The sequence below is a fragment of the Zootoca vivipara genome, chromosome 2 (genome assembly GCF_963506605.1).
Source record: "Zootoca vivipara chromosome 2, rZooViv1.1, whole genome shotgun sequence".
Lineage (NCBI taxonomy): Eukaryota > Metazoa > Chordata > Lepidosauria > Squamata > Lacertidae > Zootoca > Zootoca vivipara.
Genome location: NC_083277.1, coordinates 30193146 through 30210572, shown reverse-complemented (window position 1 = coordinate 30210572; position 17427 = coordinate 30193146). Strand labels below are relative to the sequence as shown.

At 43.7% G+C, this 17427-nt stretch overlaps 1 protein-coding gene across 2 annotated transcripts in view; it reads right to left on the bottom strand.

Annotated features, from left to right (window-relative positions):
* The window catches only part of PPP4R2 (protein phosphatase 4 regulatory subunit 2), a 36269-nt gene extending 27060 nt beyond the window's left edge, over positions 1–9209 (bottom strand). The window contains exons 1-2 of one of the 2 annotated variants that reach the window (XM_035106620.2): positions 9185–9209; positions 8208–8289 (exon numbers count right to left, since the gene is read on the bottom strand). In XM_035106620.2, the coding sequence (XP_034962511.1) occupies positions 8208–8289; positions 9185–9194 (92 nt within the window). In that variant the 5' untranslated portion in view covers positions 9195–9209. Of the gene's footprint in view, positions 1–8207; positions 8290–8966; positions 9163–9184 lie in introns of those variants that run through there. The other variant, XM_035106616.2, reaches the window with a different exon arrangement.
* Between the last annotated feature and the right edge of the window lie 8218 nt (positions 9210–17427).

Sequence of the window (17427 nt, the reverse complement as noted above, 5' to 3'; positions counted from 1 at the left end):
TGGAGAGTGAAGTCAAATGGGCCTTAGAAAGCACTGCTAATAACAAGGCCAGTGGAAGTGATGATATTCCAGCTGAACTATTTAAAATTTTAAAAGATGATGCTGTTAAGGTGCTACACCCAATATGCCAGCAAGTTTGGAAAACTCAGCAATGGCCAGAGGATTGGAGAAGATCAGTCTACATCCCAATCCCAAAGAAGGGCAGTGCCAAAGAATGCTCCAACTACCGCACAATTGCGCTCATTTCACACGCTAGCAAGGTTATGCTTAAAATTCTACAAGGCAGGCTTAAGCAGTATGTGGACCGAGAACTCCCAGAAGTGCAAGCTGGATTTCGAAAAGGCAGAGGAACCAGAGACCAAATAGCAAACATGCGCTGGATTATGGAGAAAGCTAGAGAGTTCCAGAAAAACGTCTACTTCTGCTTCATTGACTATGCAAAAGCCTTTGACTGTGTCGACCACAGCAAACTATGGCAAGTTCTTAAAGAAATGGGAGTGCCTGATCACCTTATCAGTCTCCTGAGAAATCTCTATGTGGGACAAGAAGCTACAGTCAGAACTGGATATGGAACAACTGAGTGGTTCAAAATTGGGAAAGGAGTACGACAAGGTTGTATATTGTCTCCCTGCTTATTTAACTTATATGCAGAATTCATCATGCGAAAGGCTGGACTAGATGAATCCCAAGCCGGAATTAAGATTGCCGGAAGAAATATCAACAACCTCAGATATGCAGATGACACAACCTTGATGGCAGAAAGCGAGGAGGAATTAAAGAACCTTTTAATGAGGGTGAAAGAGGAGAGCGCAAAATATGGTCTGAAGCTCAACATCAAAAAAACCAAGATCATGGCCACTGGTCCCATCACCTCCTGGCAAATAGAAGGGGAAGAAATGGAGGCAGTGAGAGATTTCACCTTCTTGGGCTCCTTGATCACTGCAGATGGTGACAGCAGTCACGAAATTAAAAGACGCCTGCTTCTTGGGAGAAAAGCAATGACAAACCTAGACAGCATCTTAAAAAGCAGAGACATCACCTTGCCGACAAAGGTCCGTATAGTTAAAGCTATGGTTTTCCCAGTAGTGATGTATGGAAGTGAGAGCTGGACCATAAAGAAGGCTGATCGCCGAAGAATTGATGCTTTTGAATTATGGTGCTGGAGGAGACTCTTGAGAGTCCCGTGGACTGCAAGAAGATCAAACCTATCCATTCTTAAGGAAATCAGCCCTGAGTGCTCCCTGGAAGGACAGATCGTGAAGCTGAGGCTCCAATACTTTGGCCACCTCATGAGAAGAGAAGAATCCTTGGAAAAGACCCTGATGTTGGGAAAGATTGAGGGCACTAGGAGAAGGGGACGACAGAGGACGAGATGGTTGGACAGTGTTCTCAAAGCTACGAACATGAGTTTGACCAAACTGCGGGAGGCAGTGCAAGACAGGAGTGCCTGGCGTGCTATGGTCCATGGGGTCACGAAGAGTCGGACACGACTAAACGACTAAACAACAACAACAAATCCCTGGCTTTGCTTACTAATTATGCTTGCTCTTGGCTAAAACTTGTTAATAACCAACTTAATACCACTGGCTACTCACTGTCCCATTTTCTGACACCTGGGTTAGAAAAAGAAACTACTGCATTAAATTTCTAGCTATTAATTTCCAAAATTCATTAGCTCTAGCAAAAAGGGTTTGCTCACCACTATACCTTGATCTACAACAGGGATTTGCAAACTGTGATCTGAAGACAAGCAGTGACCAACCAGTTTCATTCAGGTGGTCAATGACATGTATATGAATTTGTGGTTGAAGACATGTCCACCACATTTAAATTCATATACATTTAAATTGTATTTTAGCTGCTTTTATATTTTATGTTGTATTTTATTGCATTATAATTTGAATTCTTTAGAATTCAAGTTGTAATTCACTACTATATATAAGAAATGAAAAATCCATTGTTTTACCATAAGCAATTATGAAAAGTTGATTTATCATGCTGTTCTGGCATTTAATAGTTTGTCCTTGTGAAAGTGGCTCAGCTGAAACATTGGCCAATGCTCTTCTATACTGTGATGTTTACCATATAAACTCCTACTTTATCTCCCCAGTACTTTCCTTATATTTGGGGAACTCAGATGAATTTTATGTTTCAATTTTAATGACAGACACTAACCCCAAAATTGATGAAAATATAGCAAAGTCCCTTGCTGTACCCATTAAAACTAGACCACAGCTGAATGATTTCAGAGTTAAAGATGTCTGCATTTTTAAACTACTTTTCATTGCTCATGAATTTTGTTATACTCTTATTTTAAAGGCACAATATGTGTGCATTCATACTGCGTGCATCTTTGCTACGGTTGTCTTAACACTATATTGTACCTGCTGTTTATAGTTTGAAGACCAAATAAACTAAACAGAATGACTGAAATTTTGTACTTTTTTGAATTGTTGTTATGGCTTAACACCACAGTAAAACATACACATTTACTATCTGTTTATCTTCCTTCAAAATGTCTGCAGAATGCACAACAGAATGTATTGTACAAGTCTAACCAATAGCATCAATGAAGCATTAATTATGTGACGTCTGTGTGTAAGACAGTAACTGGCTTTATGAAAAAGTCTTGCCTCAAGCTTTGCTATGCCTCCACCAAGTTTCCAGAACAATCATTTTTCCTAACTGATTAACCCATGGAAACCAGTAAGTGCATTATCTGTTGTTAAAGCAGGCCATACTCCTATTCAATGTACTACCTAATAATACACAACGCGTTCCTATTCACTGTTGAAAGGGAACTGCACATCTTCATCCTATGAACCCTTGCACAGATACACAATTCTCAGTGAGGTTACAAGCCTTCGCCCCTAGCCTGTTTCACTTCAAGGTACAGGCCTCACCTTCAAAGGCTTCATTCCAACATGCTTATGTCATGTGTGCATGCCCCCACCGACAGAGCACATAGACATCACACACAGGGGGTGGGGGAAGGAAACAAGCAAGCACACGCACACACGCACACGCACACGCACACACACACAGACCTCTTAGCAAAAGAGGGACAGATCTACTTCCTCCCCACTTTCTGCCTCCTTACTCTCTCTATGCTTCCCTGCCCTCACTTTTACCGGCTGTATTCCTGTCAATATCTTCAAGGTTCAAGAACCAAGTCTCAAGGAGGTCCCAGGATGGCCACTATGCATGGTAACCTCGGATTTATAAGCTCCGAGGTCTCTGTAGTCCTTCTGCCCTGATGAGCACTGGTAAAGTAAAAAGCGACCTTTCCTTTGGTACCACAACAGTGGTGATATTGGTGGCTACACTAAAGAAATCGGGGGAGGGGGAGAAAATGCAGCCACCTGTGCAGCTAAAGGGGATGTCTCTGCTTGCTGAAGCAGATGGTGAGGAGGGAAAGGGGAATGAATGGAATCCTGCCATGATGGGGCTACAAGCTGCCCCCTCCCCACATCGCAGCTACTGGAAACAGCCAAAGACAAAGCTACGACCGACAGTGTGCAGTGTTCAAGAGGGTTCAAGATACCTGTGAATACAGAAGTTTACCACTTGAAATCAGAGCAGACTCTTGGGGAGTCTGAATGAAAACAAGAGGACAGCACAAAATAGCACTGGGGCACTCGACCAAGACTGTAAGACCCACAAATAATGCCACAAACTACTCACGTCCCCCAAATATATATATATTATTAAATCAAAAAGAAAAGTGTGGTCTTTGCAGTCCACTAAAACTGTCTTGAGGAGCATATATGGTCTATGAGGCACAGTTTGCCACCACTTTATTATACAACCCTTTTTCATGGTTGACATGTATACAATCATTTGTGTATGTGCCAACCAACAACAGAAATTCTTCTTTCAGGAAATTATCAAGTGTTTCTTAAAATAAAACAAAAAAATTAACAGCTACATTTTCAATACTGGTGCTTCTTACTACGGTGGACTTTCAACCAACAGGCTAATATTCATTAAAAAGGTACAACAATAATCCTGAAAATATGTCCTGGCATTTTATCCTGAAAGCTAATATAGTCTAAGGTTACCAAAATGTTAAGATGCTAGATATGAACTTTCTAAAGCCAAACTGTCAAAGAGGACTAATTCTGATACTAAAGCTAATACTGTACAAATAAAATGTGTTAAGAAATGTCACATAGGATGCAGGCTACTATTAAGTAGGTCTTTAAGCAGAGGCTTGACAGCCATATGTCAAGAATGCTTTGATGGTGTTTCCTGCTTGGCAGGGGGTTGGACTGGATGGCCCTTGTGGTCTCTTCCAACTCTATGATTCTATGATTCTAAGTATATAAGTAAGAAATACAGGCAATGACCATTTTGTGTGCGTTCAAATAACAAGTGACGGTGCACGTGTGAACTGCTGCGAACATGGAAATGGCAGGAAAGAGGCATAGTGGGTGAGCTTATACATGCTCCACCGTCGCGCAAAATGACCCAAAACATAACCCCGCACAAATCAAGGGTTGCCTGTATGCAAGCTTTCACAATCATTGTTCCATTCTATCATAGTGACACAAATTTTAATAAACATTGGCTAATATCTCGAAGCTACGAACATGAGTTTGACCAAACTGCGGGAGGCAGTGCAAGACAGGAGTGCCTGGCGTGCTATGGTCCATGGGGTCACGAAGAGTCGGACACGACTAAACGACTAAACAACAACAACAATATCCAAAAATGTGTGAGATTTAGTAGTCCACAAGCTTAACATGAATCCAGAGTGTGATGCAGCAGCATAAAAAAGGTAATACTATTCTAGGCTGCATCAACAGAAGTATGTTGTTCCAATCAAGGGAAGCAATAGTACCACTCTTGGTCAGATCACACCAGGAATACTGTGTTCAATTTTGGGCACAATTTTGACAAGCTAGAATGTGCAGAGAAGGGTGACGAAGTCACATGGAAGATGGAGTATGCTTGTTTTCTCCTGCTCTGGAGGGTAGGACCCAAACCAATGAATTTAAGCTACAAGAAAGGAGATTCCAACAAAACATCTGGAAGAACTTTCTGGCAGTAAGAGCTGTTCCAATAGTGGAACAGAACAGACTCCCTCAGGTGATGGACTCTCCTTCCTTGCAGGGCTTTAAGCAAAGGATGGGTGGCCATCTGTCATAGATGCTTAAATAGAGTTTCCTGCATTGCAGGCGGTTGGACTAAATGACCCTTGGGTCCCCTTTCCATCTCTACAACTCTATGCTTCTAGGACTCTTGCTTCTGCAATGGGACTTCCCTGTCCTCCTCTCTAAATCCATACAATTCTGCTCTGGAAGGTTCTCGAAGCCACGGGAGAAGATTTGGGAAGGATGCCTGGGGGATGAAGACTCATTACGTGAGTAGAGGCATAATTGTCTGGCATCCATTGCATTAAACTGATCCTGCAACCGACACTGTCAAGTTAACAATGGAAGGATGACAAAAAACAAAACAATGAAGTTTAAACTGGTGCAGCTAAGTATAGAAAAATAATGTCTTTGTAGTTTAGTTTGAATATATATTAGAGTAAGACATGAGCAACTTTCTTTTCTTATTGAGCTTGAACCCTTTAATTCAAAGAGCCAAATAAAACTGATGATGTCAGCTTTCCCTAGAAACCAGTCACAAAGGGAAGTAAAGCGTCTCTGGTAAGCTAGATATAAACTCTAAAAGGATGCTCACTGAAATAAACATTCCTTGCTGAAGCCTGCATCTTGCATTACCCTCCCCCACTAGGATAGCTTGGGAGCAAGAAAATTTGCACTTGCTAACAGTGCACACTGGAGACCTTTCCCCTTCATGCTAAATAGTGAGACAATAAGGAAGTCAGGGAAGCTCTAGAGAAGTATATAAGCAGTCTATAACTTTAATAATAATAATAATAATAATAATAATAATAATAATAATAATAATAAAATACAGGAAAGAAAAACTTAAGATATATAAAAAGTGTGTTAAATAACTGTGCTTCCTCATCTTTTCTACTGCAGCCTTAGGGAAGGGCTGCAGCTCAGAGTCAGAGCCCAAACTTTGCATGTAGAAAGACACAGTTTCAATCCCTGGCATTTCCAGGAAAGGCTGGGGAAAACTGCTTCCTGAAACCCTGGAAAACCACAGTCGGTCAAGTCAGTGTACTATGCAATAAGGCAGCTTCCTATGGTCCTAACCACCTCTCTAGTCTTCTGTTGTCTCACCTTCCCCCACCCTCACGTTTCTTGTTGCTCTGACAACATAAAGCTCCTCCTTAAATTCCTATCCTGACTTCCTGTACTCTCTTGGTATCCAGCACGAGCTTCTCATATTTATCTTCAAATCCTACCATGGCCTTGCCCCACACCTCTTCACTGTCTGCATTGGGCACCATCAAATTATTTCCCAGTTTACTTCTTGTTACCCTTATGAATGGAACTACCTCCCAGAACACTGGAGATGCACCAAATCCCTCCTCAAAACTCATTTTTTGAGACTCCTTTGGGCATAAACTTAGCTATAGCAGGGTATGGGATTAGACATTAGAGTGTTAAATATGTGTAATGGAAATAAATATTTATTTCTCCTCTATTTGATCCTACTATCAATTACAGCCTCTTCCTCTATTGTCTCTTTGTCCTGAATTATTCTGTAACCCCCTTGGGACAAGGACGTGTACTTTATAAAGGACCATGCAGAGTGATGACACTATATACCAATAAATAAATGTTACTTATATATTAAATAACACACAACTGACCACATTGCCTCAAGCCAGACACATGTGCCACAAGTACGTAATATAAGAAGCAGGGATTTGCATCACACCAGCTTAAAGAGAAGCAGGAGAGCCCAGGAGCATCGTTCAGCGCTCTGGGCAGCTGGCACCCTAGACTACTACAAATGCACAGCACTATGCCAATCTCCACTACCCACACTCTCTAAATGGAAGGGATTCAAATTCAACCCCACTGCTTCTGGAAACTGATGTAGTGGGCAGGGCTGGAAGTTGGGAGAGTTATCATTTAAGGTACAAGATAAAACAGAGATACAAGGGAGCCCACCAGAACAGAAGCCACTGCCTGGTTGTGTGGGATGATATGAACAAGTATGAAATAAGTATTGTTCTGAGAGATCTGGGAAAACCAAGCACTTGGTTTTACCTGGAATCTCAGTCCTGTAGTTCCCAGGCACATGGCTAGCCATTCTGGAAGGAATAAATGTCCTTTCAAAGAGCTGATTAGAGAAGGAGGGCTGCCAAGCCAATAAATTATCCTCCTGGACAAATAAGAGCAATTCAAATAATAGTAGGCATTCTCATCTTAACAAATAAACAACTGTAATTCCACTCAGAAACATTTTAATCATTAAAAAAAAACCTATGCAGAGGCAGTCGTGGATATCTTATCTAGTAGAGAGGGATTTGCTCCCTGATTTTGCAGAGATTAGAGGGAAGTGGTGTGGAGGAGAAAGGCAGACCAACAGAAAAGCATAGATATTTGCCTTGGGCCTGAAGGTGACCAACAAAGGCTTGGGAAGTGTGGTTAAGTATCCTACTGGATCAAGATGCATGCAACACAAACCAGCTACTGTGTGAACAATTCCCAATGTGCTGGTAACTAAAGTAGAACTATCAATGCACAATTACAACCGTTGGGGGGACGGGACAGTATCTTATGCTAGCTAGTGAATCAAAAGCTATTAAAGAACAGAAAGTCATCATTTGTGTACAGCTGTGTGCAGGAAGCATCACATTGGGGCTGCTTGTGTGAAAAGTTGAACCAAACTTAGAAGAGGCTGGAGACTCAATGTCTGTACTTTTCATTAACTCGCAATTCCAAAAACTGATTGCAAAACACATGCTTTTCTGGTTTCTGACTATAAAAGCAGAGGTCAGAAGTGTGGGTGGTTGTCTTCTTAAAAGGAAAAAAACAGCAGGCTTAATGTACTCAGTAGGATCAATTAAGGCTGACAAGTGATACTATAAGGAACCACAGGGACTTAGATAATTCTTAGTCTTCAATGAACGTGCAGCAACTTTTAAGTCTGGAAGTAAGTTACCCGAACAGAAAAACTTGAGAAACTCAGATTGCAGAGTTCTTAGTGTAGAATTCTGTAGAAACTTAACTGATCAAGTATTCCTATAATGGAAAAACACTTGGTTACTAACTTTCTGTCATGTTCAAAACCACACCAAGAAGCTGTTAGTCAATTAAAAAATCACTCACATTGTCTCTCCAGTCTTGGCAACATGACAAAGAAACTGATCCAGTACAGGACACACTTCCTTCTTCCCCCTCTTTTCAAAATCTGCAAAAAGGTAAAGAGAAATGGAGAAAGGAGCAAAAGAAACACTCACTCCCACACACAAAAGGCCAGGGCCTTATAGGCCTCCAAAGGACAACAAATACACTTCAATGACTGGAAAGTTCATATCCAACTTCTCTTTCAAAGCCGGTTTCTCATACTAGGCCACCTGCCTCAGGTGAGGTGAAAGCTGTAGCCAGTGTAAACCAGAGATTTCTTGTGGGTGGGGTTGGAGGTGGGGCTGGGGGGTTATGGAAGCAGAAAGTACTGTAACAGGAAATGGGAAAGGGAAAGGAAACGGGGAATCCATTGGGGGCCACGGACTGGAGAAGAAACAGTTCACGTGGAGAGGGCCTTTTTAAGGGAGGGGGGAATCAAGATAGAAGGAAGGCGGTGGCGGTGAGAGAGAGAAACCTCTGGGTCGTTTCAGGATCCCCATACCACCACCCTCACCCCAGAAATTAGGGGCCTGGAAAGCAAGACTGATCAGACTCTGGCTGGACTATCTCCACATCCACACACAGCTTTTCTTTTCCTTTTTTTACAGGTCATCTTGCCGCCGCCCCGTTCCCTTTCTCTTCCCTCAGGGCTTCCTTTACAACCAACCTCTTACATGTTTTTGAGGGGGGGGTCACCCCGGGGTCACCCCCCCAACCCACAATAAAACGAGCAGCCCTCACCTTTCAGCGCCTCCTGCAGCCTCTCGATATCCATGATCCTCTGCTGCCTCCTTTTCTTCTTCCACCACCACCACCTCCTCCTCCTCCTGCCCCCCGGGCCCTCACGGGAAGCAGGCACCAGCAGCCGCGGGAGCGACGGCCTCCACCACAGACAGAGACGAGAGAGCGAGAAAGAGACGGAGAGAAACACAGAAACCCCGGCGGCCGGGCTCAGCAACCTTCCAACATGGCGCCCAGGCCGTCGCCGTGCGCGCCCCCGACGCCCTCTCGCAAGCGCACCGAAATGAGCCTCTCCTCTTCCCGCCGGGGCGGGGGCGCGCTCGAGAGGGGAGGAGGCGGGGGAGGGGCCGCCGACATGACGTCACCGCCCAGCCAGGGGGTGGGGCAAACAAGCCGAGCAGGAAGAGCCGCATCGCCGGCAAAGCAGCTCGGCTTGGGATTGGTCGGAAGGCGCGCTTTTCACCTTCGGCTCACCCCGCCCACTCTCCCGGCTGCGTCACGTTCTGAGATGCAGACGTGCGGCTTTTCTCTCTCCAGGCACCTCTCCCGCTTTTGGGTGCGGGCTTGCGTCGGGCGTTACGCACTAGAACGAGCTTCTTTCGTCCCGGTCTCCCTGTATCAGACACGACCCCTCTCCACCCCACCTCACAGACAAGGGTGTTTCCCCTTTCGGTGCCCCCCGAAGCAAGCACCCACATGTGCTCGTCCCGGTTATTTGCGTGAGCTGAAATAAAACAACCGTCAGAATATAATGGCGCATCGCCTTGCAGATTAAGGACGGGGCTACACAGAAGAGGAAATTTCACGCTGGATGGCGCTAAAATTATTTCGACAATCTATAAAGTTGTAAAACTTGAGGGCAGCTGAAATTCATTCAGTTCTTGCATCATTCTATACCTGGAATTCGTTCACTTTCATGAATGGTGCTGAGTAGCGAGACTCATGACATAGACATACCGGTACCCACAGTATTTTTTGTAATTTGTTTTCGTTGTGTAATGGCCTTTGATGGGCAGAGATAGATTTTGTTATATACCACCATTCATCAATAGACCACAGAAAGGTTTGCAGCATAAAAAACAACATACATAATATATTGAGAGTAAAATAAAATAAATAGACAACACCCCATGTGTTTTGAAAGGCCATAGATTGATGAATAGCAGCTACAGCATCCAGCTAATTCTATAACATGGGCTGGAAAGAGGATTATTTCATATCACAGTATTAAAGGCAAGCAAGGGTTCTATAAATTACTATTTCTCCCTCACTACATCAGACTCAGGCCTAGTTGGCAGGCACATGAGGTTGTAAATCTTGAGTGGATTCACAGGGCTGGCACACCCATGAGGCAAGCTGAGGTGACTGCCTCAGGTGGCAGGATCCACAGGGGCAGCAGATCCCAGTGCAGTTTTTTATTCAAACCCCCCCCCCTGTTCTTGCTGCAGATTTTCACTCACGCCTTCGCCTCCAGGGCCAAACTTTCTTGAGCCAGCTCTGCCTATTCAGGTTGAATATACAGTACTGTATCTGTCTGTCTGTCAGTCTGTAAACAGAAATATGTCATCAGAATGGTTCTAGTCTGGCTATCAGCCTGCCAGTCTATTTTCCATAAGCAGGAAAATGAAATAACATTGCATAAAGAGAGTCCCAAGTCAGCCTGTGTTGGTATTAGCCAGACACAGATTTGCTGCCACATCTTCTGATTTGTGGTGATAGGCTTTAATAACCTTATATACCCAGTGCTTAATTTCTAAAATAACAGCCATGGGAGCTTATGGCCTGTGATGAACGGAGATAAAGTAAAGTACCCTTGGAATGTAAATCCTGCTCTTATCCCTTGATAAGTAAATCCTACTGTCAATCCTGAATGTGCTGATTGTTTAAAATCAATAATAAATGGAAGGCCATTATTTTGCATTTTTAAAGACTCTGCCTGGCCCAGAAAACAGGTTCCTGGATTAAGCTCCAGTGCACCCCAGTATCAAATTAAGCCCCATTTATACCACAGTACCTTCCATTTCACTGAACACATAAACAACACATTTATGATCAGCACCATGGAGATTGCATACCTCTGAGTTCATAATACACACACACAAACATATACACACAGTTTAGGGGCTGGCCACAGTCCATTATAGTAGGACCACATTTATAGTAGACTACATTATTGACGTCATCTGAGACCCTGTCTGTTTAGGGCCGGAGGAAGCCACTCAGGCACCCGGAGCGGCACCCGGGGGCGGGGCATCACCACGCAGCGCACATGTGCAGCATCACCGCATGGTGCATGTGCACTACGCACACACACACTGTGCAGCAGCTGCAAACCGCTCCACTTCTTCCCTTAACGCAAATGTAGTACCACTGATGTAAACAGGGAAAAAACACCCATGAATCGTCCTTGAAGTGTTAATATATATCACCGTCTCTGAATAGAATTAGAGATAACACCTTGAGATGATAGCCTCTCTTTGTTGAACCATCTTAATGGTTATTATCATACAATTCAAGTGGGAGTAGTTTCTCAAACATCCTCCAGGCTGTTGGAGAAAACCTCCCCACCCCATCTCCCCAGTTTTCAGGAGGGCAGAGCCAATTTGTCATTCCATGAAGTAACTGACAAGGCTCGTCCATCTTTTGCATTCTTCCGGGTGACAGCGCATATTATGCTTCAGTAATGTCCAATAAGGAGAGGAACAATTGCTGTCCAGGGTGCAAAAATGTATTATTAAAATGTTAGTGAATTAAAGATTTGCTTAGTTCAGACCATGGAGTGGGAATACTTTTGTGTATGAGAACATTATGGAATTACAGGTTTCCCCCCACCTAATTAAAACAAAACAAAACCAGGTTTTGTAACTGTCATATTAACCAGCACCTTTTTAGCAGCATTCCCACTGCATAGCTAACTTGAATAAAGATTTGGAAATAAAATGGGCACACCCACAAATAATAGTTTCTGCATATTTGAAAGTATCCCTGCACAAATTAAAACAAACAGATTTAAATAATAAAAAAGAAATAGCCCAGGAAGATCTGTGAACTTTCACAACTTAGGGAATGTTGACAGCAATTGAGCCTATAAAGACAAAATAAAATTAAGATAACTCACCTTCTCTGGGGACTCCCATTAACCATCAAAGACAAGGACTTTGCTTCTACTTTTTGCCTGAGGACTACATCCTCGCCCTAGTTACACCTACCGGCATGCAAAAATCCTGGATTTCTCATCTCTGCCTTGGGGAAGGTTTCGAACCAGAATGTGGGCAAACTACGTGGACAACCACAACCCAGACTTTTAAGTATCAGAAATATGGAGCAGCCTTTGCTTCTTAATCTCAGAATCCCAGGTGTAACCTGATATCTCTAGCACCTGGGAGGGATTTGTTCAGCTTCCAATCTCCAACTTGAAATTGAGTCTGCAAACTGAACCTCAGCCTAATTTTTGTACCTTCTGTAACATCTTGTCTTATGAAGAGTTATGAAAAACGTTAAAGCTTGTCCCTCTTTTGTGAAATTTTGGTTGGTCCCCAAAAATGTATTGCCCAACTGTGGATTTTAAATCCACCCCCCTCCTCTTATGAACTACCATGGCTACCTTTACTGTTTATCTGCCATTTAACAGCAGACGTCTAACCATGTCTACTTTGAAAGGAAGCACTATTGAATTCAGTGGTGCCTAGTTCCAGGTCAGTGAGGTTAGGATTTTAACCTAATATCTATGACTGAGGGCAGAGACACAGAATTGTAGGATACCGGTATTTGTTGAGGATGGAGGTGGGAAGAAGGGATAAAATAAAATATAATGGAGGGTATGGGAAAAGAGAGCACAGAACTACTCAAGCTCTGTAAAAGCAAATGAATATCCAAACACTATATTTAAAGCACATGGGTTTCCCCAAATAATCCAATGAACGGTAGTTTGTTCAGCGTTATGGGAATTGTAACTCTATGAGGGTGAACTACAGCTCCTGGGATTATTTGGGGGAAGAATGAAAGGAATGCTGGCTGTGAAGGGTTTTGGTTGTTTCTTGAAACCTCTGCTCTGTACAGAGATATTTCAGGAGCAAGGAAAGCAAAAAAGGGCACCTTCCCACTCTCCAGAGTCCTCTGCTCCATAAATATGGGTGAAGAAAGCTCCACTGGAGGGGCAGCAGTTACCTGCATTGCCCTTCGCAATCTCCCTCAGCATTCTTCTTTGTGTCTTCAGATCTCTCCAGGGCCAACTGGGACTTCCTGGTTTTTCTTTCTGATTATTTAGTGTGTATTTATTTATAATTGTATATTGGACAGCTTCTCATCCAATGATGCTGAAGTGGTTCACGGAATAAAATGTTAGAAACGTCTAAAATCAAATAAAGATTAAAGCAGGCATTAAATCTAAATAAAAACCCAACAGCAAACAATTAGCAATCATAGAATCATAGAGTTGGGAGAGACCACAAGGGCCATCCAGTCCAACCCCCTGCCAAGCAGGAAACACCATCAAAGCATTATTGACATATGGCTGTCAAGCCTCTGCTTAAAGACCTCCAAAGAAGGAGACTCCACCACACTTCTTGGCAGCAAATTCCACTGTCAAACAGCTCTTACTGTCAGGAAGTTCTTCCTAATGTTTAGGTATGTACACCAATGTTAGGCATGTACACCATAGATCTGTCTGGGTTTCATTAACTGCTTCAATGGACGGAAAGAGTTCTCCTTTTAAGCCCTCACCAACAACTGCATGCTGAGAATTGTGTCTGTTTGGGGGAGAAGTCATGATGGAGCTACATCCTCAGAAGATGTTGGGCAACCAGGCTGCCATTATGATGCTGTGTAGAAAAGATGATGGGGGTGATAGCAAACACACCTTTAATCTTTCTTTGAAACTAAGCCAGCAATGCATTTTTGGTTTACCTTAGCATCTCGACTGCTAGCTGGCTCCCCTCTGATGTTTATCCCCCCCCCCTCTCATCATGGCCTCTTCCCTACCCTACTCCAAGACTTTGAACACCAGGTGGATATTGTCTATTACATGCTTATGAGGGCACAAAAGTAAGGTTCCTGGCACAAAAGTACACAGTACTTTACGGTAGCATTTGTTTTGAGGAGGTTCCACTTTGGAGGATTTGCAATTGACACTCTGTAATAAGTTAGCACTCTTCTTTACTTGGCATCCTATAATGCACCCATGTTTCACTGCTTGGAGCCCAGCGATTCACATTCATGACCAAAACTCAACGAGTACCTAGCAACCAGACGTATTCTGTGATCATTTTCTTCATCTTTTTTTTTTAGGCCCAGTTTCAGTCACGATCCATGAGCCACATTTGGAAAGTAAGGATTAAGGCCCCATTGATCTCCTTGTGGGTTACCAAACTCACATCTGTCAGCGCAGCTAGCTACCGCAGCAGCTATTATTAAAAATCTGAAAAGTTCTCAGGCTGACAATGGGACTTTCCAAAGGTCAGAACCGATGAGATCATTCTGTGGCTTGATTTCTGGGGGGTGATTTGACACTCACTGTTGCAGTGTCCGTTCTGCGTATGTAAAGGAAACGAGGCTCTGCATACTGTGATTTAAGTTTACACAATTCTGCTGTTTTTTGTCATTTTTCTTTGGTATCCCTTGGGCCTGTAGTTCAGAACTGATATCTGTTAGCAAGTCACAAAGCCCCTCGTGATACAGGACGACTGCTGAGCCATTAACCCTCTCAGCTCACAATATCTTATCTATAATATATATATTTATAAGGATGCCATCACACTGCAGTTTTCTTGGCCACAGACAGATGGTGCTGAAAACTACAGGGTGAGAAGCTGCTACCGGTAGTAGCTAGACCACTGGGTGGGCAGCCCAGGTAAGGTGTGGAGAGGAGGGATCTGGAGGGAAAGGCAGCTCTAGGTGAGGTGAGGAAGGAACTGAAGGATGGAGAAGACATACAGGCGAGGTGAGGAGGAGACACTCAAGAGTATGGAGATGCAGGTGAGAAGCCCAGGGCAAAGTGAGGTAGGAACCAGAGGGAAGAAAGGCAAGCAGATGGACCGCCGAAATGAGTGATCCAGGTGAGTCACAGAGGTATGGCAAGGTCTGACCCCCTAGTATATGTTAATGTTTGTGACTTTTTAATGAGATCTATAAAAAAAACAGTAACACAAAATGCAATAGTTACAGGTAGGTAGCCGTGTTGGTCTGGTGTAGTCGAAACAAAATAAATAAATAAATGTAGTAGTAGTAGTAGTAGTAGGTGCTACTGGAAGAAATTTTTATTCTTATTTTGTTTCGACAAAATGCAATATATTTATATGCTTGCTTAATCCTTTGGAAGGTTTCACCGGGTCTATGAAATGGCTTATTTTCTTGTTCTTTCCATGTATGTGAGCTTGCTTTGTTGTAATATATCCTAGTAAATGCTATGTATAAACAAAATTTATGGATTTTCTATTTCTTTTGATGTTTCACCTACAGCAACCCTAACTAGCAGATGCCAGAGTTGGTCTGTCAACACTAATAGTTATGGACCAATTCTCAGACAAAAATAGAACAGAAATAGAGTCATCTAGACCAGTGTTCTTTGGCTATTTGTACAGGTCCTTAGTAGTCAATGGCAAATGGACAAAGGGCATGGATCTAGTCCAGTCTTTGCATTCAAAGCAGAAATGTTCAGTTTGTCACAAAAGTTGAACAATGTGTCCTTTCCTCCCCAGCTCTGGTGGTTTTGAGTGCAGACATTAGCATCAGCTATCGCTCACTCTTGTATGTTCACGTTGACTCTTACCTTTTGTTCCTAGCATTCAACAGTGGAATGGTCTCCCTCAGGAGGGAGAAGGTTGGATAGCCACCTGTCATGGATGCATTCATTGAGATTCCTACGTTGCAGGGGGTTGGACTAGATGACCCACATGGTCCGTTTCCAACTTTATGATTCTATGGTGAAGGGTGCCATTATGGCTGCTGGTGCTACTAAGACATGGACAGTCCCCTCTGACAACTATGTGGTCAGCTCCTAGAGGCAATAGCAGAGGGGGACTTCTCCAAGGTGAGAAGTCACTGAACACAACCTGTTAACAGTTTTCTTCTCTTGTCACTGTTTCTAATGCTGTCTCCCACATCTATGACCTGTATACAGAAACATGGAATATAATGATAGAAGATGCAATGGTGTAATGAGAAAAAAGGCTCATATAAGCAATTTATTTACATCTCCAGCAACCATAACTTGTCCAATACAGGCAGTTTGTTGTAGTAATTCCGTCCAGGGTAAATGGAGTGCTGTGCACCCCATACAATTTAGCAGCTTTAAATCTCATCCTGATGAATGCAGTTGTATCAATTTTGTATTGACCATAGGTTGCAACAGAAACAAAGTGATACATGTGTATCATGTATTAGCACTGACTAGGAGAAAAGTAAGATATACTATTAGCGGAATTAAGACACTGGCTGCCTTGGAAATGAAATATAGTTGATACATGGGGGAAATGGATGGTTTGATCTGGGTCAGTGGTTTTCAAACTATGAGATGAGCTTCCCCAAGGAGATGTACATAATTTGAGAGGAGTTAAATTGGAGCCTTTCTAATTCTCCAGTCCATTCTCATGTACTCTTTTGGGCAAGCAGACACTGAGGTGGAAAAACTGTATCTCACTTCAGGTAAACACTCCTCTCTCTCTATAAAAAAATACAGTAAAAATCCCTGCATGTAGAAATCTAGATGTTGGGGAAAATGCATTCCAAGCTAGCCTTTTCTCTGACACGCTGGTCTTCTTTTTGTATAGAGGATCATCCAATAAGCCACACTTCTGGGCTCATACATTAAAAGTGGAACACACCAGACACAGGTTTATCACCTTACTGAGAACAAGGGCATAGCAACAACCCATCACTACCAACCTGTGCCATCTGCTTGGTTGGTGCTCTGGGGCACAGGGTTACTGGGCCAATATTCCACACCCACACACAGCTTTACTTGCCTAGAATCTCTCTCTAGGTCAGGGGTCCCCAGACTTACCGGCGTTTGGGCTGGTTCCCACTGCGCCGGTCGCACGCGCCTGTGCGGGCTGGCGGGCGGGGGAGTGCGCACCCGTGCGCATGGGCGCTTACTGGCGCAGTGGCGCGCCTCCAGGGTGGGAAAAGCGCCAAAAATCCGTTGTGCGCATGCGCGTGGGCCTCCCCCGACCCGGAAGTACACCAGAAATGACTTCTTCCGGGTCGGGAGAGGCCCATACGCATGCGCAGAAAGGATTTTCGGCGCTTTTTTCCCAACCCGGAAGAGCGCTGCCGCGCTGCGCGCCGTAAGAGCGGGCGGCGGGGGTCGTCGCGGGCCGGATTGGCAGGCTAATTGGGCCGCATCCGGCCCCCGGGCCGTAGTCTGGGGACCCCTGCTCTAGGGGCATCTTTCTGTGGTGTGTGTGTAGCTAGTTGCTTTTTTTTTAACACATTGGGGATGGGGAATCTGTGGCTCTCTAGATAT